This window comes from Bos indicus, chromosome 13 (assembly GCF_029378745.1).
Source record: "Bos indicus isolate NIAB-ARS_2022 breed Sahiwal x Tharparkar chromosome 13, NIAB-ARS_B.indTharparkar_mat_pri_1.0, whole genome shotgun sequence".
NCBI lineage: Eukaryota > Metazoa > Chordata > Mammalia > Artiodactyla > Bovidae > Bos > Bos indicus.
Genome location: NC_091772.1, coordinates 32842016 through 32865425, shown reverse-complemented (window position 1 = coordinate 32865425; position 23410 = coordinate 32842016). Strand labels below are relative to the sequence as shown.

The window sequence follows — 23410 nt, the reverse complement described above, 5'->3', positions numbered from 1 at the left end:
TGTTAAAACGTTTCCTAATTCTGTAATTAAGAACTTGATTTACTTCATTATCGTGGCCTGTTATTTTGTTTCCTTTGTTCCAGATTAAGGGCAGAGAGAAAATTATGCAAATATGCTGGGTTGGCAATGATTTCTCTCAGCTGCTATGGACCATCTGGTTTTCCATGGTAGAAAGAAAAAGGTAGAAAATGGGAACAATGAAATAGCCTGTGTTCCCAGCAAGATTTTGAAAGACATGGAAATCTTTGAATGTAGCCTTCAATTTCATCATCTTGCCCAATTAAAAAATACTGGTAGATGAGACTTTCCTGGCAGTCCAGTGCTTAACAATCCATGCTCCCACTGCAGGGGGCACAGGTTTGATCCCTGGTTGGGGAACTAAGATTCCTCATGCCACAGTGCGGCCAAAAAAAAAAAAAAGAAAGAAACAAAGAAATGTTAAGAGGCAACAATTAGTAGGTAGCAGAATCAGCAAAGATCTCTAACTCAGTTCAGTTCATCTAAGCACCTTATTCCTTATTTTATAAAACTAATTTTATCGCTGAATTGTCTTCTAATCTGTAATTCAACAGAATGATGGGGTATAGAATATACCCGATTCAAAGTCAGTATTGCAAAAGAAACAAGTCAAAACAAAAATGAACCAAAAAAAAAAAAAATCAACAACACTGTAAGTGAAATCTGGTTAGAAATACAGATTTTAGCAATGAAAAAAAGAAGAGAAACAAAGGTATGTGTGCATTCTTTATGAAAATATCCTTATTTGGCTTTTACATCTATTCCTTTATAGGAATGAACCTGTGTGCCTGTTTTGTTTTTCCCCTGAAAAGTAGCTGGGACATTAAGATAAGGAAAAACTGTTTTTTTAAAATGTTCAATAGACCAGTCTAGAAGATAGGGGGAAAAAAACATGTTATTAAAAATGGCTTGTTTAAAGACATGGAAGCAACCTAAATGTCCATTGACAGAGGAATGGATAAAGATGTGGTACATATGTACAGTGGAATATTACTCAGCCATTAAAAAGAACAAAATAATGCCATCTGCAGCTACAAGATTGGATCTAGAGAGTATCATACTGAGTGAAGTAAGTCAGACAGAGGAGGAGAAATATTGTATGCTAGCCTTTATATCTGGAATCTAAAAAGAAATTATACAAATGAACTTACAAAACAGAAAGACTCACAGAACTAGAAAACGAATTTATGGTTGCCAGGGGGAAGGGACAGTTAGGGAGTGTGGGGTGGACATGTACACACTGATTTATTTAAAATGGATAACCAATAAAGACCTACGGTATAGCACGTGGAACTCTGCTCAATGTCCTGTGGCAACCTGGATGAGAGGGGAGTGTGGGGGAGAATGGATACATGTATATGTATGGCTGAGCCCTTTCTCTGTTCACCTGAAACTATTGTAACATTGTTAACTGGCTATCAGTTGCTCAGTCCTGTCTGACTCTTTGTGACCCCATGAATCGCAGCACGCCAGGCCTCCCTGTCCATCACAAACTCCCGGAGTTCACGCAAACTCATGTCCATCGAGTGGGTGATGCCATCCAACCATCTCATCCTCTGTCGTCCCCTTCTCCTCCTGCCCCCAATCCCTCCCAGCATCAGGGTCTTTTCCAATGAGTCAACTCTTCGCATGAGGTGGCCAAAGTATTGGAGTTTCAGCTTTAGCATCAGTCCTTCAAATCAATACCCAGGACTGATCTCCTTTAGGATGGACTGGTTGGATCTCCTTGCAGTCCAAGGGACTCTCGAGAGTCTTCTCCAACACCACACTTCAAAAGCATCAATTCTTCAGTGCTCAGCTTTCTTTATGGTCCAACTCTCACATCCATACATGACCACTGGAAAAACCATAGCCCTGACTAGACGAACCTTTGTTGGCAAAGTAATATCTCTGCTTTTCAATATGCTATCTAGGTTGGTCATAACATTCCTTCCAAGGAGTAAGCGTCTTTTAATTTCATGGCTGCAATCACCATCTGCAGTGATTTTGGAGGACCCCAAAATAAAGTCTGACACTGTTTCCACTGTTTCCCCATCTATTTCCCATGAAGTGATGGGACCAGATGCCATGATCTTTGTTTTCTGAATATTGAGCTTTAAGCCAACTTTTTCACTCTCCACTTTCACTTTCCTCAAGAGGCTTTTTAGCTCCTCTTCATATTCTGCCATAAGGGTGGTGTCATCTGCATATCTGAAGTTATTGATATTTCTCCCGGCAGTCTTGATTCCAGCTTGTGCTTCTTCCAGCCCAGCATTTCTCATGATGTGCTCTGCATAGAAGTTAAATAAGCAGGGTGACAATATACAGCCTTGACGTACTCCTTTTCCTATTTGGAACCAGTCTGTTGTTCCATGTCCAGTTCTAACTGTTGCTTCCTGACCTGCATATAGGTTTCTCAAAAGGCAGGTCAGGTGGTCTGGTATTCCCATCTCTTTCAGAATTTTCCACAGTTGATTGTGATCTACACAGTCAAAGGCTTTGGCATAGTCAATAAAGCAGAAATAGATGTTTTTCTGGAACTCTCTTGCTTTTTCTATGATCCAGCGGATGTTGGCAATTTGATCTCTGGTTCCTCTGCCTTTTCTAAAACCAGCTTGAACATCTGGAAGTTCACAGTTCACGTATTGCTGAAGCCTGGCTTGGAGAATTTTGAGCATTACTTTACTAGCATGTGAGATGAGTGCAATTGTGCTATACTCCTACACAAAATAAAAAGTTAAAAAAGTGGCTTGTTTTAGAGAGGGTTTTTTGAAACAGAAGTGAATTTTGAGATGATCTTTATAGTAAGCTGGTTAGGTAATTTTCATGGATTCTGCCTAATAAGCCAGGATGCAACTGGCCTTGGATTTTGTTGCTGCAAAGCCCTTTACGGCCTGATTGACTCCTGGAGGGTGGGGGAGGGTGGCAGCCTTACCTGCTACAGGACTTTCAAGGCTCAAATGTCAAGGAGAAGCCCATGAACTTGGATCCCTATTCCTAAATGAAGGCAACGGTAGTTGCCTGCTTGAGCGCTTAGAGTGCAATTATCTGAGGGAGAAAAACAAGGAAGCCGTGTGTAGCGTGCATGTGTGTGGGTGTGCGTGTGTGCACACGTGCAGCAGGCTAACCACTCGGCTATGATCTCTGTTTACATCACTATCCTCTGCATGGCCCTAGACTTGAGACATTGCTGGCTGTGCTCAGATTCATGATCATGTGTCTCCTTCACTAACCTGCTATGAAGATTAAATAAGATAATACCTAGAAAGTATTTGGCTTCATGCAACATACATGCACATTAACAAATTTCTTTAAAATCACATTTTGTTTTTTAAGTTTTTTTTAAAGATCGTTTTTTGATGTGGACCATTTTAAAACTCTTTAATGAATTTGTTCATAATATTGCTTCTGTTTTATGTTTTGGTTTTTTTGGCCCAGGGGTATGTGGGATCTTAGCTCCCCAACCAGGGATAGAACCCACACCCCCTGCGCTGGAAGGTGAAGTCTTAACCACTGGACCACTAGGGAAGTCCCTAAATTGCATTTAAAAAATTGTACTAAAATAGACACAACATACAATTTGCCATTTTAGCTGTTTTTCAATGTACAGTTCAGTGGCATTACGTCTATTCACATTGTTAGGCAACTGTCACAACCATCCATCTGTAGAACTGTTTTCATCATCTCAAATGGAAACTCTGTTCCCCTTAAACACTAGCCCCTCATTTTCTACTTCCTGCAGCTCCTGGCAACCACCGTTTGCACTCTGTATCTCTGTGAATCTGTTTCAGGTACCTCGTATAAATGAAAGCATACAGTTATCTGCCCTTTTGTGACTCATTGCTTTTCCATAGCATAATGTTTTTGACTTTAATGGCAATATGAGTGCTGAGAGGATGCTGCTAGAATGAAAAACAGTCCCAGGAAGGCAGGTACTCTCATCTGGCTGTAGAAATTAAACAAATACATATTTTCCACCCCTGGTGGAGCAGTGGATAGGAATCTGCCTGCCAATGCAGGGGACACAGGTTTGATCCGTGGTCTGGGAAGAGTCCACATGCCGCAGAGCAACAGACCCCATGTGCCACAACTACCGAGCCTGCGCTCGAAAGCCCGTGCTCGACAGCAAGAGAAGCCGCTGCAACGAGAAGGGCTCACACCGCAAGTGGAAAGTAGTCCTCGCTCTCGGCAATTAGAGAAAGCCTGCATGCAGAAACGAACACAAACCCAAAATAAAATACATACATAAAATACATATTTTCTCAACCCAAGAGCAGACAGTGCATCAGGAATGGGGAACATTTATCATTCACACAAATTATTTCTTATTATCTCTTATGAACACAGAGTTCCCTGACAACTGTCCTTTCTGGACCTCTTTAAACAAACAACCCTCAGTGTTTCCACCAATGAGCCATTCCAGCTATGGTATCACATCTCTTAAAAAGTCATGTAGAAGTAGTCAAGTGATGGCTCTCAGGGGAGCTCTGAATCCTGTCACACTTTCCACAATGGCCTGTAAATTCCTACTCTTCCTGTGAAAGACAAAACAGAACAGGTTGGAAATCTCTTTAAAACAGAAATTTTTACTGAGCTCAGTTACAGCTACGTAATCATCTCAGATCTTCACATTCTAGCTTACAGTGAAAAACATACATAATTTAGCTAAATCCTATTAAAGAGATGGATGACAAGCTTATTGTTCCATGGTGGTTATGCTGAACTGAATTCCATAACTTCTGAAGTTTCAACCAATCTTTTACCCTGAGAATTCTCTAAACATCTGTGCTACTTATATTCTAGAGATCTATATTTCTTTATTCTTCAGTATTTGCACGTGGTGTACATATTTTTTCTCTTGTTACATTATCTGAATAAATATTAATTTCTCCAACAATAGAGATCACATTTAAGTTTACCTGGGTCATACTCAACACACATCACTTGTATGTGATTGATATTTCTGTCACTATCATGAAGTCACTTCTTTTTCTTACGGCTATATTTGAGTGCATATGCAAACTTCTTTTAAAAAAATCCCCAAACATCAAATTATCATTAATCATTCACAGCCTACCATGGACCCTATTGTAAAATCCTTGGAAGTAGAGTGGTGAAGGATGCACAGAACTTGCTCATGTGGAACTTGGGTCTTGAAAAGTTCTACTCACATATGCATTTTTAGTGAGCACTGAAGCTTATTATTAGGGTTTCCTTGGTGGCTCAGTGGTAAAGAATTCGTCTACCAATTCAGGAGATGCGGGTTTGTTCCCTGGGTCAGGAAGATCCCCTGGAGAAGGAAATGGCAATCCACTCCAGTATTCCTGACTGGGAAATCCCATGGACAGAGGAACCTGGCAGGCTACAGTTTACGGGGTCACAAAAGAGTCTGACATGACTTATCAACCAAATAAAAGCTTATTAACCTAAGTAATGAAGATGGTCATAAACCTCGACTCAAGCCCAGGAAGAATCTTGGGCTCATCAGGTTTCAAGCTGTGGAAACACCTGTGTTAGTATCAAGACAGAAGAGACCCAAAAAGGCAGCCCCCTCCTCCGCCAAAAAAAAAAAAAAAAGAGACCCAAGGTTAAAATACTTGACTGAACACATACTGATATTGAAAGTACATTCTTTAAACAATGGCTAGGGCTTCAAAAGAAAGACAAAACTAATAAACAGCTGTTCTGAGACACTTTAAGAATTTTGCATCACTGCTGATGGGTTGTCAGAGGCTCTCATGTTGAGCAGATGGAGAGATAAGAATGATGACTTTAATTTTATAGGTGATAAAGTGAGCCTAGAGATGTAAATCAACTGCTCCCAAACCAAGAAACCAGAGTTACCATCAAGAATAATCTTGTTCTTCTTATTTCAGTGCACTGAGCTTCCCATTGCATTCTCAAATCAAAGCCATTTTCTGTTTTTGAGTAACTAAGAAGATTAGGAGACCCAGGATGGTACAACACTAACTTTGTAAAGGAGGCACTGGTATCAGAGTGTGGGGAACCTTCTGGACTGTGGCAGATCTATTTTGCATAATGCTTGCACAATAAGGATCTTAGATATGATTAAAGGGATCAGATTTTTCTCTTTTCTGATGTCTCAAATGCCACTAACAGGTAACAAAACTGCTACATAATTGGACCGAGAGTTAAAGGCATGTAAGTAGCCTGGAGGGCTACAGTCCATGGGGTCATAGTAGTACGACACAGCTGAGCAACTGACAAAACTATAATTCAAAAAGATCCATGCACCTCTATGTTCATAGCAGCACTCTTCACAATAGCCAAGTAATGGAAACAACCTAAATGTCCATCAATAGATGAATGAATAAAGATATGGTATTTATATATATATATAAAGGAATACTACTCAGCCATAAAAAGAATGAAATAATGCCATTTGCAGCAACAGGGATGCAACTAGAGATGATCATACTAAGTGAAATAAGTCAGAAAGAAATACCATATGATATCACTTATATATGGAATTTTAAATACGACACAAATGAACCTAGGTGTGAAACACAGACAGACTCACAGACACAGAGAACAGACGGGGCTGCCAAAGGGAGGTGGTCAAGATGGAGTAGGAGATTGGGGTTAGCAGACGTAAGCTTTTATGCATAGAATGGATAAACAACAAGGCCCGACTGCAAAGCACAGGGAACTATATAACTATATTCAATATCCTGGGATAAACCATCATGGAAAAGAATATAAAAAACAATGTATACACGTGTATAGCTGAATCTCTTTGTTGTACGGTAGAAATGAATACAACATTATAAATCAACTATACCTCAAGAAAAATATAAAGACATGTAAGTAATCTTTGTGAGGTTCACAAAGAACATCAGATAATATTAAGGTCAAGATGATGGCATGCCCCTTACCAGGAAAGAGTATAGAGAATTCCAGTTCTCCAACCCTAGGGGAGAGGGAGAGACAGGCCCTGAATGACCACTGGAAGGGGGAGCCAAGCAGGAAACCATAAGGGTGCAGGGTCCAGAGCCGTGACAGCCCTGATGTGCAAACACAGAAAACAAAGGGCTCTGCTTACCACCCAGTTCTAGGAGGACATTAGCTGCTGCAGCTGCTGCCTGATGGTGCACCCTGGGAAGAACTCACACTGAGAAAAAGGATGAGGCCCCCTGTGCTTTGGAAAAACAGGCCCCTTAGATAGTTAGATGTATGGGGATTCCCTGGTGGCTCAGATGGTAAAGAATCTGCCTGAATGCACGAGACCAGGTTTGATCCTTGGATCAGGAAGATCCCCTGGAGGAGGAAATGACAACGCACTCCAGTATTCTTGCCTAGGAAATCCCATAGACAGAGGTTTGATCTCTGGGTTGGCAAGTTCCCCTGGAGGAGGAAATGGTAAACCACTCCAGTATCCTTGCCTGAGAAACCCCATGAACAGAGGAGCCTGGCGGGCTACAGTCCACGGGGTCGCAGAGTCAGACACGACTGATCGACTAACACACAACATATTTCAGGAAGAATTTTATTGAACCCAGATTCTTGCATCTTCCCATACAGAGTAAAGTGCTAAAGTCATCATCTGGAGATCCCCATTCTTTGTGACCAGAAGTAATCTTTTACCAAGATGTATTCTTAACTGCCTGCATCCTCAAGCCAAAAATCATATAGAAACCAGCTTCTCCCGTATCTCTTCAGAGTAGTTTCCTCAGAGCTACTGAGAAGCTGTCTCCCAGGCTACAGTTCTCAGTAAGGTCCCCAAATGAAACCTGAACTCACATCTCTTATGTTGTGCATTTTCCTCTAAGGCAACAAAATCATCAACAACTTGACAATCTATTGGACTTGCTGTCCTAAATGCAAAATCTATGACCCTCAAGGTGAGACAGAATACACTTTTCATATGAACTACAACTTGAGTCAGATGTTGTCATTTTCTTATTTGTATACTAGTTTTTTACTGCTGCACAAAATAAGATATCTGAATAAAGTCAAAAGCTTTGTATTCTACTTTCTGAAATGAAGTTTTAATCCTTTGACTGGCCTAGTGTCAATTTCTAAAAAAATTGATACCCTATTGCCTAGCACTAATGTATCCTTCAGTGATATGAGGAGGGTCTCACAATATAAATATCCGATTAGCTTTTATGAAAGGAAATATTTTGATAGGTGAGACTGGATAGGGAAAAACCAACAGTTTATTCTTTACAGAGCTACTCTTACTATGTAACAAATAAAATTGATACTGCAATCTAAACACAGGAAATCTAATAAAATAATTTACACAGAGATGCAAAGAATATACAAATTTCTGATTAATACATACCTTTGCTAGTTAATCTCCTAAACAGAAATTAAAGTGATATGCTATATCATTATTTACATTTGAGGGCAATTATTAACACCTAATGTGGGGTGTATGGTGGCAAAATTAGCATATTAATAAAATTATGCTTTCACTGTCGACTGATATAATCATTTTGAAAAGAATGATTATAGCCAGAGACATAAGAACATTCAAACCCACTCACTGTGCAAATAATTCCACATCTGAGAATTTATCTCAGAGAAGTTATTTGCTGAAAACCATATGCTCAAAATTGGTGTGACAGATTTATTTATCTATAAAAGAGAAATTATGGAATCAACTAAAATTAACTAACAATAATTGACCACTCTATTTGGAAGAGTTAAGGCATCAATAAATCCACACAATGCTCTATCATTATGGGATTAAAGTGATTACAGGGACTTCCCTGGTGGTCCAGTGGCTGAGAATCCACCTTCCAATGCAGGGGACATGGGTTCAATCCCTGGTTGGAGAGCTAAGATCTCACAAGCCCCTAGGCTGCACACTGCAACTAGACAGACTCATATGCTCCAACTAGACAAAACTTATGGGACCCAGTGCAGTGCTTCCCACCCCAAAAATGATTAGAAAGTACAGCTGAAGGCAAAAGGCAGAATCCTGCAGTCTGTACCGTAGCTCCAACTAAAAAGTATGTATGCCTGTGGAAAAGGAATGGGATGTGATTTGCCCGAAGAAAAATATTTGACCCAAAGCAGTGAGATTCTCGCGTGTTCCTATGCACATTTCCTTTAATATTTCTTCTGTTTTTAATTCTAATAACTTCTAATTACTTTGACACAGAAAGCTCTCTTTCAAGGGTTTTCGGTTTTAACAATAAAAGTAACGTGGAAAATCTCTTTAGGATTGCAGAAAATTTTTATTTTCACACATTGTTTTATGGAGGTAAGATGCGATCAAACATTCTGGCATCTCTAGGTGACAAACCATATATTCTTGTGTTCATCCTTAAAACTGAGGGAGAGGGGGTTTCCCAACCCCAGGCCAGGGATTGGTACTTGCCTGTTAGGAACCAGGCTACACGGCAGGAGATGAGCAGCGGGCAAGTGAGTGAAACTCCTCTGTATTTACAGCTGCTCCCCATCACTCACATTACCTCCTGAGCTCTGCCTCCTATCAGATCAGTGCAATGAATCAGTGCAATGCAAAGAAATAGAGGAAAACAATGGAATGGGCAAGACTAGAGATCTCTTCAAGAAAATTAGATTCTCATAGGAGCTCAAACTCTACTGCGAACTGTGCATGTGATGGAGCTAGGTTGCATGCTCCTTATGAGAATCAATCCCAAACCATAGTATCCTCTTCCCCCAAAGTCCATGGAAAAGTTCTCTTCCATGAAAGCAGTCCCTGAGGGCTGCTGCTGTAAAGAATCCTTACAAATACTAGCCTCCAAGACTTTCTGACATTATACATCCATTTAAATACAAATTATACCTGAAAAATGGTGCAGAAATCTGTACCCTTAGATCACTGTTAGTTTTATAATATATGGGAATACAAGGGCTCCTTTCCCCCATCAAAAGTGCTTAACAGTATCAAGGTAAATAAAAAGATAAAGTAAAATTTCAAAAATTATGAGACTTCTTGGAATATTTACCCTCCAATACATTTTTTTTATTCTCATGGGCTTATTTCCATTCAGGAGCTCTGGTTATTGAACCGTTTGGAAGTTGAGCTTCTCTTGGAGAATCTTCCAATGCTAGGAGATGTTGACATATATTATACATGGACTCAAATATATGCATATAGTTTGGGAGGGTTTATACTTAGCCTCTTTGCCCCCTGGTACTGGATCCACTGAGACTCACTTAGGAGTCTCACTTCACAGGGTTGTTATTTACTTTAATCTTTCTATCTTTCTTCTAATATGCAAACAAGAAACAACTCGTAACTTGCCCTTGCTGACTCTCCTGATACCATAGTTTGGGATCTCAGAGCTAAAGTCTTTTATTATTAGCCACTGAAGAAAATGTAGGTGAGTATGTGCATTCCCTTAATAAGGGTAGGTGCTATGCTAAACAGTCTATATGTACTGGGATTAAAAAAAAATCTTACAAATATCTGGAAATGCAGATATTATTATACCTATTTTTTTTTTTTTTTTTACAGATAATGAAACCAAGGCTCAGAGATAATAAAAAAAACTTGCCACATCATAGAGTTATTAAGGGGATACTGTAGTATCCAAAATCAGGTCTCACTCTATACAAACATTTGCTCTTTTTCATTTTAATCCTTCCAATTTATTTTTATGTTACAATGGAGCTGAGTTGATGAACCGTGTTATATTAGTTTCAGGTGTACAGTAAAGTGAATAATTCATACACACATACATATATATATATATCCCCACTCTTTTTTAGATTCTTTTCTCATGTATGTCATTACAGAGTATTGAGCAGAGTTCCAAACACTTGCTCTTCATCACAGTCAGATAAAGCTGAAATCACGGGTAACAGAACTAAATAAATGGAAAGACCTGTATAAATCTGAGAGATCATTTTTATTTGGAGGACGGAAAGGAGACAGAGAGAGTGACGACTATCTTGGTCTAAAAATAATGGCACATGTTGCTGTCATAAAGGATATTATGTTAAAGAAACTGACAGTGCAATAATACCAGAATTCGTAAAGAGATAAGAAGTATACTTAATACTAGTCAGAGGCATATTTTTTTGCCCTTGGCAATGAAAAAGTAATTACTTCTACCAAACTGCATTGGTTTACTCATTTTATTTTAATGCAAGGTGAGTATTAAATGTATAATTTCCAAATGTGCTTTTTTATGCATTTACGGTTTGCAGTAACTTCAGAATGTACAAGTGATATAAAAACTGAAATCATACTTGATTAGAACAAAAATAAAGGCCACAGAGCTTATTCAACATCCTAAAAAATTATTCTATAATACATATACATATATATATATGTTTAAAAGTCCTCTCCCATTTATTTTATTGTATGAATTGAAAGAAAAGTTTCTGTCATTGGGGAACTTTGGGAATGACTAGATGAAAGTGTTAAATGGGAACAGAATAAAGTCTTTATTTATTCAAGTTTTGTTTAGTCGCTAAGTCATGTCCGACTCTTTGCGACCCCATGGACTGTAGCCCACCAGGCTCCTCTGTCCATGGGATTTCCGAGGCAAGAATAATGGAGTGGGTTGCCATTTCCTTCTCCAGGGGATCCTACTGACCCAGGGATCAAATCCGCGTCTCCTGCTTTGGTAGGCAGATTCTTTACTGCTGAGCCACCTGGGAAGATCTTATTCAAGTACAGTTAACTTAAAATACTATACTAATTTCAAGTGTACAACACAGTGATTCAATATATTTATATATTACACATCATACAAAGTTATTATAAAATATTGACTAAATTCCCTGTGCTATTTTATCTGTGACTTATTTATTTTATAATTGGAAGTTAATACCTCTTAATCCTCTAAAGTCTTGGTAAAGATTTATTTTTAATCTATAACCATTAAAACAAAAATCCATGTATTTATCAGCCCTATTCAAACACAAGTGTTAGTTAAAATGAGGAGTGACTAGGCATTAGGAAATAAAACTCTAGGATTGGGAGAGAGGAAGCATCTTAAAAGGGTAAACATGCTTGTACAGATTCTCCATAAGACTTCAAGAAAGAGATAAGATTAACTAACAGATAAATTATTCAAGTAATTATTCTAGCATCACATAGACTGACATTCCAACTTTTAGAACTATAATATTTTTTTTCACCCAATTTCATGGATGAAAATATTCCAAATGATCAGTGGAATAGATTTGGCAGTTTTGATGCTTGGCAATTTGGGTTATAATTATAATTTTTTGAATTTATAACAGAATTCCTCGGCAGAAACTACTACTTTAGCAGCTTTGAGTGTCTGATGATGTTCTTAAAAAGCAGGCAAGTTTATGGAAAATGATGATTCCAGATGTCTTTCAAAACAAACAGGTATTGAACAATCTGAATTAAAATGGGTGGCACTTGAAAAACTAAAAAACATGTGAAGTATCCAACACCTAGAAATCCTTTATAATTAGTGTATACACTGCCAGCCATGTCAGAGCCTAAGAAATATAACTCAAGTGTACAAAGTCTAACGAGAGCCAACACAAGCAAGGAAAACTGTGTCTCTGGAAAATTTCAAGTGAAATGCATTTTATATATACATATATGTATATAATGGATAAACAACAAGGTCGTACTGTACAGCAGAGGGAACTATATTCAGCATCCTGTGATAAACCATAATGGAAAAAGCATATGAAAAAGAATGTGTGTTTATATATATATACACACAAAAACTGTGTGTGTGTGTATGTATATATGTATGTGTGTATATATATATATTAAAAACTGGCTTGGGTCTAAAGCAGAAATTAACACAACACTGTGAATCAGCTATATGTCACTAAAATAAATTTAAAAAAAATAAAATGAAGCATAATAAAAGATCACTGAAATCCAGTAGGTTAAGCAAAGCATCTTAGTGCCTGTGCTACACTTCTGTATGTTCCAACCCAAAACAAATGATTTCCAAACTACAGGTATTTCTTTGCAAGTATTTTTTTTTTTCCCTCTGTGAAATTAAATATAGCACAGGTTGGCACAATTAGAAACAAAAGCGGCAACCTAGAAAGAATTTTTTGACAAGCTCTACTTCATTGATTCTATAATGATATTTTCATGACCTATTGCACAGATATCTCTAACCTGATGAATTTTACATGATACAATTCACATTTGGGTTCTAGAATTATTTACTTATTTTCCCAAAGCCTTCCCAGGAAGGGGACTAGTATAATATGCTCTTTACTTTAAAGGTTCTAAACTAAATCCAAAGACCCAAATACCACATCCTTGTGAGGTAAAGCTCTCTGCTTAAATATTTCAAACATTAGACTCTCATTTTTGAACTTCATTAAATATAAAAAAAAATCTTTTAATGTGACAAACGGCAATCAAATCTTAAATTGCAACCACATAGGATGTCACATTATTCTGATTTACACAGAAAAGCCTCAGAAGCAGCTCAGTGGCTGGGCTGTCCCTGAAGTGACAAGTGACTGCCTACAGCTGGAAAAAGCATTTTCATTTTCCACCAAATTTCTCCGCCTCCCTCTCTCTCTCTCTCCCCGGCTACTAAATCGATCTCACTAAGATACACTTTTTACAACCAAATTCCAGTCTTACTGGCTTCCACTCCATGGACACTGAGGTAGTCACCCTGTGAATGCCAACATTTCTGGCTAGATAAGAAAAGCTTTGGAAAAGCAAAGCCACCGAGTGATTTTTGCTTGAGCTCCTTTACAAGGCGGTACATCCCTGTTTTCCTGCAACCACACCGTGCATCTGGCCTGCCTCCCTGCCCGCAAGCTTACCCCAGGAAGAAGGCACTTAGTTTGAGGAGACATGAGGCGTCTGTCAAACATAGCAGCCCAGCTCCAAGTGGGCCCAGCTCTCCAGAGGCCTTCACAGGAGCAAGAACTCAGTAACAAAGCTCCGGGCAGCCAAGTCTTGTTTTGCTGACCAGCATTGCAACAAGCTTTCCTTTTTCCTCGCTGGCTTGCGGGGTGTGCTGTCTTGGCCAGGGTGACTTTCGAAAGTTCCTCAGATTACAACAGTGCTCTCTGTTCCAGAACCACTTAGGCGGCCAGAGGAGTCCATCAGAGTCAATTAACTAACGCAAGTGGGAGGGCCTTTTTCTCCTCTGAAAGACGTCAGCTGGCTTGGAATTGAGAAGCCTGCAAACTTGTGAAAGCCAAGTCATGTTTCATGAAGATCAGACGCATGCCTTCAGGCAGCCCTGTTCGAATCGGCACTTAGACACTGTCTTCACTAGAGAACTACAGGTTGCAGAACTGTTTCCCTTCAAGGAAATGAGTGGAACTGAAGAGAGTCTGGAGTAAAAGGAACATTCTACTTCCGCCCAGTGGAGAAATATTTCCTCTCTTCCCACCTCAGAAAGTGGTATCTTCCTTTTGATTTTTTTTTTTTTTTTTTTTAACGTGGACCATTTTTAAAGTCTATTGAATTTGTTACACCACTGCTTCCATTGTTTATCTTCTGGTTTTTTGGCCATGAGGCATGTGGGATCTTAGTTCCCAGACCAGGGGTCAAACCCTCATCCCCTGCATTGGAAGACCAAGTCTTAACTACTGGACTGCCAGGGAACTCCTGGTATCTTCCTTTTGTGGTTACCTTTCACATTCTTAATGTATATGAAAAATATAATTTTTTTTTCACAGTCAAGTAAGTATCACTTGGATACATTCAGTTTCAACCTGAAAACTTTTCATCAAAAGATTTCCTTCAAAAGTGAAATCGTAACCACAATACAGTGAGAACATTTACAAAGCGTGCAACAAAGGATTACCAGCCAGAAAATAGAAAGAACTCCTATAAGTCAATAAATAAAATACCTGCAATCTTAAAAAATATGGGGAAAAAAAAACTGTGAAGAGATAAATCATTGAGAGAAAATCCTAATGGCTAATAAACACGATAAAATGCTTGACTTCACTACTAATCAGGAGTACAAATTAAATTCACAATTTATCATTTCAAACTCAGTAGAGTGGAAACATTTAACATCTTAAAATTCCAGATCTTGGACAGGATGTCAAGCAGTGATTGGCAAATTATGACCGGGTTCCAAATCTATCCAGCTGTCTGTTTTGCATAACCCACATGCTAAGACTGTGTTTTATATTTTTAAATGGTTCAAGAAAATCAAAAGAAGAATTGTATTTGGGAACACATGAAAATGATACGAAGTTCAAATTCCAGTGTCCTTGGGTAACGTTTATTAGAACACGGTCAGGCTCATTCACTTCTGAACTCTCCATGGCTGATTTTGTGTGACAACAGCAGAGTTGAGTAGCTGTGACACAGATCATGTAGCTTATCAAGGCTTAAAGCTCTCCTACTAAGGGGACTTCCTGATAGTCCAGTGGCTAAGACTCCATGCTCCCAATGTAGAGCATATGGGTTTGATCCCTGGTTAGGGAGCTAGATCCCACATGCTGCCACTAAGAACTTGCATGTTGCAACTAAGACTGGCACAACCAAATACATTAATTTTTTAAAAAGCTTTCCTATTCAGTCCTTCACAGAGTTTTGCCAATCCCTGATGCAGAGCCACCAGACTTTTATGCATTGTTGGTGTGAGTATAAATTGGTATAGTCATGCAAAAGACTTCGTAGAATGTCATAGGAGGTAGATGTGCAGGCCCACTAATGGGCACTCCATTCCTCAATATGCACCCAGAGAAACGCTCACACAAGTACACAGGGAGACGTAGGTCCAGAATGTCCCTAGCAACACAAGGGTTATAGTAAAAAGTGGAAACCAACCTCAGTGTGTCTCAAGAGGAAAGTGGGTTAACACAGTTGTAGATGGTATTCAGCACTAAAAGTGACTGAATTCTAAGTACACAGATCACTCTCCACAAACATAAGGCGGAGAGAAAAGAGCAAGTTGCAGGACCTTAATACCTTAAGAACCTGTGATGTGATTTGTACAGGGTTTGAAAATGTGCAAAAATACCATTAATTGGGTTGGCCAAAAAACTCACTTGGGTTTTTCTATAAGATGTTACCAAAAAACCCAAGTGAACTTTTTGGCCAACCTAATACTTTATGGATGAGCCACAAATATAAAGATAAATATGAAAATAAGTACCAAACCCAGAAGAGTGGTTCCATCTGGACAGGGGGACATTTGGAGGGCTGATGGGGGCAGGGGCAGCTCTATGAGTGATATTTTCTCTCTTAAACTAGGTTGGATCTGCACCACTGGTCATTATATTGCTGTCTGCGTTATTTTGTATTCTGAAAAAGTTCATAATAAAGAAATGAATTAGGAAAAAGAGTGAAAAGAATCATGATACAACAAGGGCCAGATTATTATAGAGATGTTAAAATCATAGATAGGATAGGATATGATCTTTGCTAGTAAGGAAAAGATAAAAAATAGCCTGATATTTTTTTCACATTAATTACTCCACTGTTAAAAATATTTAGGAAAAATGTTGAAAGGGGGGGACTTCCCCATTGGTCCAGTGGTTAAGAATCCTTCTTCCAATGCAGGGGACTTGGGTTCTATTCCTGGTCAGAGAACTAAAATCCCACATGCTGTGGGGCAACTAAGCTGGAATGCCACAACTAGAGAACTCACCCACGGCAATGAAGACTCAGCGCAGCCAAAATTAAAAAAAAAAGTTGTAAGGCAACATGTGAATTCTATTTATAGTGGCTGCATCTGGGTAGTGGTTTTGAGCATGGTTATTTTCTCTCCTCTTTAAAAAATTTAGTAGTTTTAAAACTTTCTACAATAGGTTTTTATTACTTTTCCAACCTTAAAAAAAAGTTTTAAGTATTTAACAGTCAACCAAGGATTATCTAACTTTCTAGGGAAATTAGAAACTTGAGTAGTTACTATGGATTGGGATATTTTATGTCTCTGTGAGGGCAGATATTAACATGTAGGAAACTGACAGAAATGCAAATGAACTTGTCCAGAAGTGAATTTGTCTACTGCTAATGATTTCTGCATAAAAGATAAACACCTCGAATTTTTATTTCTTTGCCCTGCACAGGATTAACCAGTTTTGTATCTAATTTAACAATCTTAGCCCAGTATTCTTTCTTTCAATAGCTGTAAGTACCCTGTCTCTCCCATAACCCTTTAAATGGACTTTACTATCCTGCTGGTTCCCTCAATGAATGTCAAAAACACCGTCAGCTCATATTCATTCTCTATTTGTTTGCGAGAAACAATCTAAAATTTTTTGATGCCAGTCCAGGTTCAATGCATGATACTGGATGCTTGGGGCTAGTGCACTGGGACGACCCAGTGGGATGGTATGGGGAGGGAGGAGGGAGGAGGGTTCAGGATGGGGAACACATGTATACCTGTCGCGGATTCATTTTGATATTTGGCAAAACTAATACAATTATGTAAAGTTTAAAAATAAAATTAAAAAAAATAAAATTTTTTGGAAATTATACTTGGACACCAGTTTTCAATTTGAAACAGTTTATTTTCTGACAGTGGCAAACACGATGGCTTGCTTTCCAAATCTGGCCCCATATTAGTATATCGTGCCACTAAAATGCCACCACAATGGAAAAATATTTAATGAATACTGATGCCAGGCAAGCAAAAGACAAGTGGCGTTTGAATAAGAGGAAGGTAAGGTATGGAAATTCTGAATGAGGCATACAAGGATTTCAAAGTCTTTCTAAGCACTGATAAACTTTCTAATGCTAAGCAGCAGTATTTTCTTATAGCATTCTTTTCACACACTAACTCGGATTTCTTTTTCTTGCTTTCAAAATGGGATTAAGGGGTATTTTCTTGTAATCTCTGGGAAGACGATGAAGAAAGAAGATGAGGAAGAGAGATTAGGGAAGAAGTTCAAGCGGCAACGACAGACTATTGAGAATGAAAAAACAGGCCTGGGGATAATTAAGGCAAAAATTAACAGGAGTCACTGAGAATTTCTTTGGTTATAATGCATTTTCATTGTTGGGTACTGGAAAATATAAAAGGAACCAAACAATAAAAAAATAAAAACACCACCACCACACCATCCTTGCCACCCCTCAGGTTCCCAATCTTTGAAAAGGAGGTTAGATTCCTTTTCAAAGATAATGTTCAGGATTACATAAAACATTGAGTCTGTATCTGACATAATCAGAAATGCAAAATAAATATTCGTTTTTCTTGCTATAAGTCAATGGTTCTCAACTGGGAGTGATTTCACCCCTCAGGGGACATTTAGCAATGACTAAGAAACATTTTTTATTGCCACATAGGGGGTGGTATGGATGGAAGCCAAGGATGTGACAATGCCCGGGTCACCCCCAACAACAAAGATTTATCCAGCTCAGTGTGGCAATCGTGCTGAGTTTGGGTAACGTGAAGGTGCCCTCTGCATCAATGCCATGGATGGGAAGGACTTTAAATTATAACCCAAGACATGATGTGAGATTCCATTCGTTCTATCAGGTTGCCTAAATGGGGTAGGGGAAGGGACTGGAGAAGAGACCGCTGTGCGTGCGGCAGCTCTAGAACAGCCCCTGGGAGCTCAGCCAAGTGCCTGGTTATTCTATGATTCTCTATGAGAGGAGCCCCCAGAGATGACTGAAGTTGCTTGGTGTCAGATTTCAGATGGAAGGCCCTGAAGTTTCTGCAGTCCTAACTGGCACGCATACCTCTAACACTGTGCCTTCCAGTCTCCTTCCACTGCACCCCCAACTTGACCTCCAAGTCTTTGCTACACTGTGAAAAAAGCTTAATGAAAATGACATTTTAACCAGAGAACTCCTTGAGTGCTATTTTTATAACCAAAGAGGCACACTTGCTAATCTGCCAAGAGAAGGGTTCTTTTTATTGCTGTATTTGTATTCCCAATTGTTACTGCCTGTCTAGGTAAACAGAAAAGCCTTGGAGGATGGCTTCGGTTGCACCAAATCCTCTTTCTGAGACAACTTTCCCATGTGTTGTTTTAAACTTTAAAACAGCAGCAGACCTTTCTGGATGAGGAGGTAGTGGCAAAAGGATAAATATGTTTTGTTGCCAGGAGACAAAAAAAAAAACAACCCAGAATTCTAGAGGTCACATATTTCAAATGGCCACTCCAGACTTCAAAGTCCAGACTGTTTACCTAACCAGCAAGGATTGTGAAAAAAAAAAATTCCCTTGATCACACCCCAGTTTAGAGTTTATGCCTTCAATAGCATTGTCTTTGATTACAAAAGGCCATGATATGTGTACAAATATGGATAATTATGGCATGCATTAACCAGACAGTGAATCATAATAGCAAAACAAATCTCTAACATGTGTGGATACTCTAAGCCTCACATGTGTTTTTTGTAAATAACAGCCAAACACATGGTTTTCTCAAGAAGTAAAAATAGGAAACAATTCCAAATGTCATAGTAAACAAAAACTGAAAAACAAAAACAAGAAAAATCACATCCACAACTGAGTTTTCCTTCCGTCTAAGTTGCTACTAATGAGTTTTTAAAAATATTTATTGGAATATAGTTGTGTTACCAATAAATTTTATTTATTTATTTTACTTCATGGGACAATTCTAACAGAGCTATTGGTTACTGACAGAGAAGAAGGTAAGCAAGAGGAAAGCAATTTTGTTCCAAAACTATACTATTTAACCCAAATAGTGGTACTACTGAATTTCCTTTTTCAGATTTTATTCTTCTAAGTCCCAATTCATATAAATGCCAATGAAAGGAAAATCTTCATTTAAATCAGAGCCACTCAAATAAAGGTCCTCTCTTTTTATTTCATAAAAGATTTAGCAGTGAGAACTCACCTGGCTTCTCACCCTTTTTTTCTCTTTGATAAAATAGCTGTCTTTTTCCATATCGTAGACTTTATCACTAGTTAAGAATTTACATTGGCTAAACAACTTCCTTTTAGAGATGTGTTAATTTCTTTTTTTTTTTTATTTTTAAACTTTACAAAATTGTATTAGTTTTGCCAAATATCAAAATGAATCCACCACAGAGATGTGTTAATTTCAAACATATGACAACCAACTGACTACAAAAACTGAAAGGGACTCTCTCCTGCAGCACCCATCTTCCTGTTTGCCTTGTGACTAGATAAGATATACTTGAAAATATCTTTGAGTATTGTTATTAATGAGAAGCCCCAGTAACTTTAAGTCAAAGCTGCCACTTTGAACAATTCTAGGAATAATGGAAGGGAAGAGGATGTTTTGAGGGCCCTCTGATCTCTTTACACCCTCTGACCTCTTTATACCCTCATAGGTGTGTTCCATTGTAAATTTGACCTTGAAAAGATGTAGTTTGTAATTTTTTGGTACTTGCAATCTGCATTTAATATTGTAAAACTCTCTTTCCATTTCATTAAATGTCTTCCCATGGTTAAAGATGAAAGAAAAGCTGCTGGCATTATTTACGATAGCCAAGACATGGAAGCAACATAAGTACATATCAACAGGGGAATGGATAAAGAAGATGTGATATGTATATAGAATGGAATATTACTCAGCTATTAAAAAGGATGAAATAATGCCATGTGCAGTAACACAGATGGACTTGGAGGGTGTTACGCTAAGTGAAGTGAGACAGCAAAAGACAAATACTATATTATCTCACTTATGTGTGGAATACAAAAAATAAAAAAAAATAGCGATACAACACAAAAGAAGCAGACTGAGAGATAGAGGGAAAAAAAAAAAAAAGTGGTTACCAGTGGTGGGGCATTACAGGGATGAGGGAGCTGGAGGTACAGACTATTGGGTGTAAGACAGGCTCAAAGATGAATTGTACAACATGAGGAACACAGCCAATATTTTATAACAATTGCAAATGGAAATTAGCCTATAAAATGTATAAAAATTAAAAGAAATTAAACAGGGAAAAAAGAAAAATGGCTATCGTAGTTGAATGGATCTATGTAAGTCAATGTATTATATTTAATGTTTCAATATTTCCCTTCAATACAACTGTCTTTGTATTATTTGCTGTGAGGTGCGTCCTGGGGGATTAGGAAGGTTACATTACATGTTGGTTTTCTTCCCTACTGTTTTGAGATACCCGCTCTGGTCTCATTTCCCAATCCTCTTTCCCCAGCCTTTCTTTGTCTTGCTATCTTATGGATTTTCCCCCTGAAATTTCTACTTCTCACCTGTGTTAAAGGAACGATTACTTCCCACTCCTGGAACCCCTTCTTTCAGTTTCTGTGAGGTGTGGTCCAAAACATTCAAGCCTCTGAGTTCCAGGCTCTTGGATTGATGCCAACTAGACACCTCCCCATGTTGATGAGTCTTTTCAAGAGTCTTACGTGCTTCTAAAAGAACTACTGATTCTTCCCCTACATGGGCAGTCTCGCACATTAGGATGAAAAGAACCTGGAGCCCCTCCTGTGATCCAGACCAAAAACTCATAAGCGAGTCCTGTCCACCCTGGCAGCCAATCTTCATTACCTGTCTCTTGACTTCCTTAGCTAGAATCCCTGATTCATGGCAGGGTTGCTGTCTGATCCCCAGAGAGAAGCCAAAGTGGTCTCCTTTTTTTAAAGCATGGATTTGCTTCTCTCCCTCTGCTGCTTAAAAATCTCCTAGTAGCTTCTCATTTCAACTGATAAAACCATAGTGTTCATGGCTTGGTGAGAATGGGCTTCTGGCCACATCCCTGTCCTCAGGGCCCCTCACTCTGCCCTTTCCCTGCCACAGTGCTGCCACCCTGGCCTTCCTTCTATCCACAGACCACGCCAAGCACGTGCCTGTGTCAGGGCTCTGTACTTGCTCTGCAGCTGCTCAGAAAGCTTTCCCTGTTGACATGAGCCTGGCTGCCTCCGTCTTACATCACTCAAGTCTCACTTCGAAACTCCTCTCTTTGAAGAAGCCTCCAACCTCTGGGACTGAGTTGCAACTGCTAACTATCACTTTACCTTATTTGATTTTCTTTAGAGTAATTGCAATAGTTGAGGGCATCTTATACAATGATTTTTACACCATGTTGGCCTTCGCACTGGGATAAGGGTAGAATTTATAGCTCATCAACCACGCTAGTTTCAGCTTTAATGTCCCCACCATGAACACGCTCTCTTAATGTTGTTAGAGTCACCACCCGGTCCACAGTCCAGTAAAACCTGGATTTACAGTCAGGAAAATGAAGAGTACAGTAGACTCAGAGTCAGGAGAACTGGGTTTCCACTCTGCTGCCATGAACTGACTGGTTAGGTGACTTGTGCAAGAAGTCAGAGTCTTTCAATGCAAAAAGAGGTTTTTCAACTAGTCACTCAAATTAGAGGTTAATCACTTTGTCCCACTGTTAACAATTCTAAAACTATTATTTTAGTAAACATGTTCAATGAAAAAGTCTTTATGTAATACTCTCAGAGCTGCTAATGATAATCTCTAGGGCATTCACAATAGGATAAAAAAATTAGTTGGAATAACTAGTATTTGATTGGTTAATTTAATTTTCATCTAGTTTTTATTTAAACTAAAGCCGTTGCCATTTTCAGTAGTCATGTATGGATGTGAGAGTTGCACCCTAAAGAAGGCTGAGGGTTGAAGAATTGATGCTTTTCAACTGTGGTGTTGGTGAAGATTCTTGAGAGTCCCTTGGTCTGCAAGGAGATGAAACCAGTCAATCCTAAAGGAAATCAACCCTGAATATTCATTGGAAGAACTGATGCTGAAGCTCCAATACTTTGGCCACCTGATGCAATGAGCTGACTCATTAGAAAAGACCCTGTTGCTGGGAAAGATTGAGGGCAGGAGGAGAAGGGGACGACAGAGGATGAGATGGTTGGATGGCATCACTGACTCAATGGACATGAGTTTGAGCAAGCTCCGGGAGATGGGTAAATGACAGGGAAGCCTGGTGTGCTGCAGTCCATGGGGTTGCAGAGAGTCAGACAATGCTGACTAAACAACAACAAAGCTGTTGCCACAGTGAATCCTGGAAGGAGTATACCTGATATCTAATTACATTTGCATTTGATTATATAATATATACCCATATGGAGCCTGTCAAACATTTTAAGTATTAAATAATGTTATTTTAATGACTTATTTATGTTATCATTAAAAAGAACCTGGAATTCTTTTAAAATTCCAGTTTTACTATATATAATTGATGTGTAAAATTGTAAGATATTCATATTGTACATCTTGGTGATTTGGCATACACATACTTTTTAATTGAAATATAGTCAACATGCAATATTATGTTATTTTAAGGTATTCTATATAGTGATTTGACATTTATATATTATGAAATGGTGACCACCACAATAAGTCTAGTAACTATCTGTCCCCATATAAAGTTATTATAATCTTACTGACCATATTCCTCATGGTGTATTTTACATCCTCGTGGCCTACTCATAATTGGAGATTTGTACTTCTTAATTCCCTTCATCTATTTCCCCAGCCCCTATTCCCATCCCCTGATAACCACTGGTTTGCTCTCTGTATTTAGTCTGGTTTTGTTTTGTTTTTCAGATCTCACATAGCAACGCCATCATACAGTATTTAT

The 23410-nt window shown here is 38.6% G+C and overlaps 1 protein-coding gene across 6 annotated transcripts in view; it reads right to left on the bottom strand.

The window, feature by feature from the left end:
- Positions 1 to 23410, bottom strand: part of CACNB2 (calcium voltage-gated channel auxiliary subunit beta 2) — a 428234-nt gene that overhangs the window by 188317 nt on the left and 216507 nt on the right. The window contains exon 1 of one of the 6 annotated variants that reach the window (XM_019973124.2): positions 13738 to 14672. The exons of the other annotated variants lie outside the window; for them this stretch is intronic. Within the exon in view, the coding sequence (XP_019828683.2) occupies positions 13738 to 13788 (51 nt within the window). The 5' untranslated portion in view covers positions 13789 to 14672. Of the gene's footprint in view, positions 1 to 13737; positions 14673 to 23410 lie in introns of those variants that run through there. 6 annotated transcript variants of the gene reach the window in all.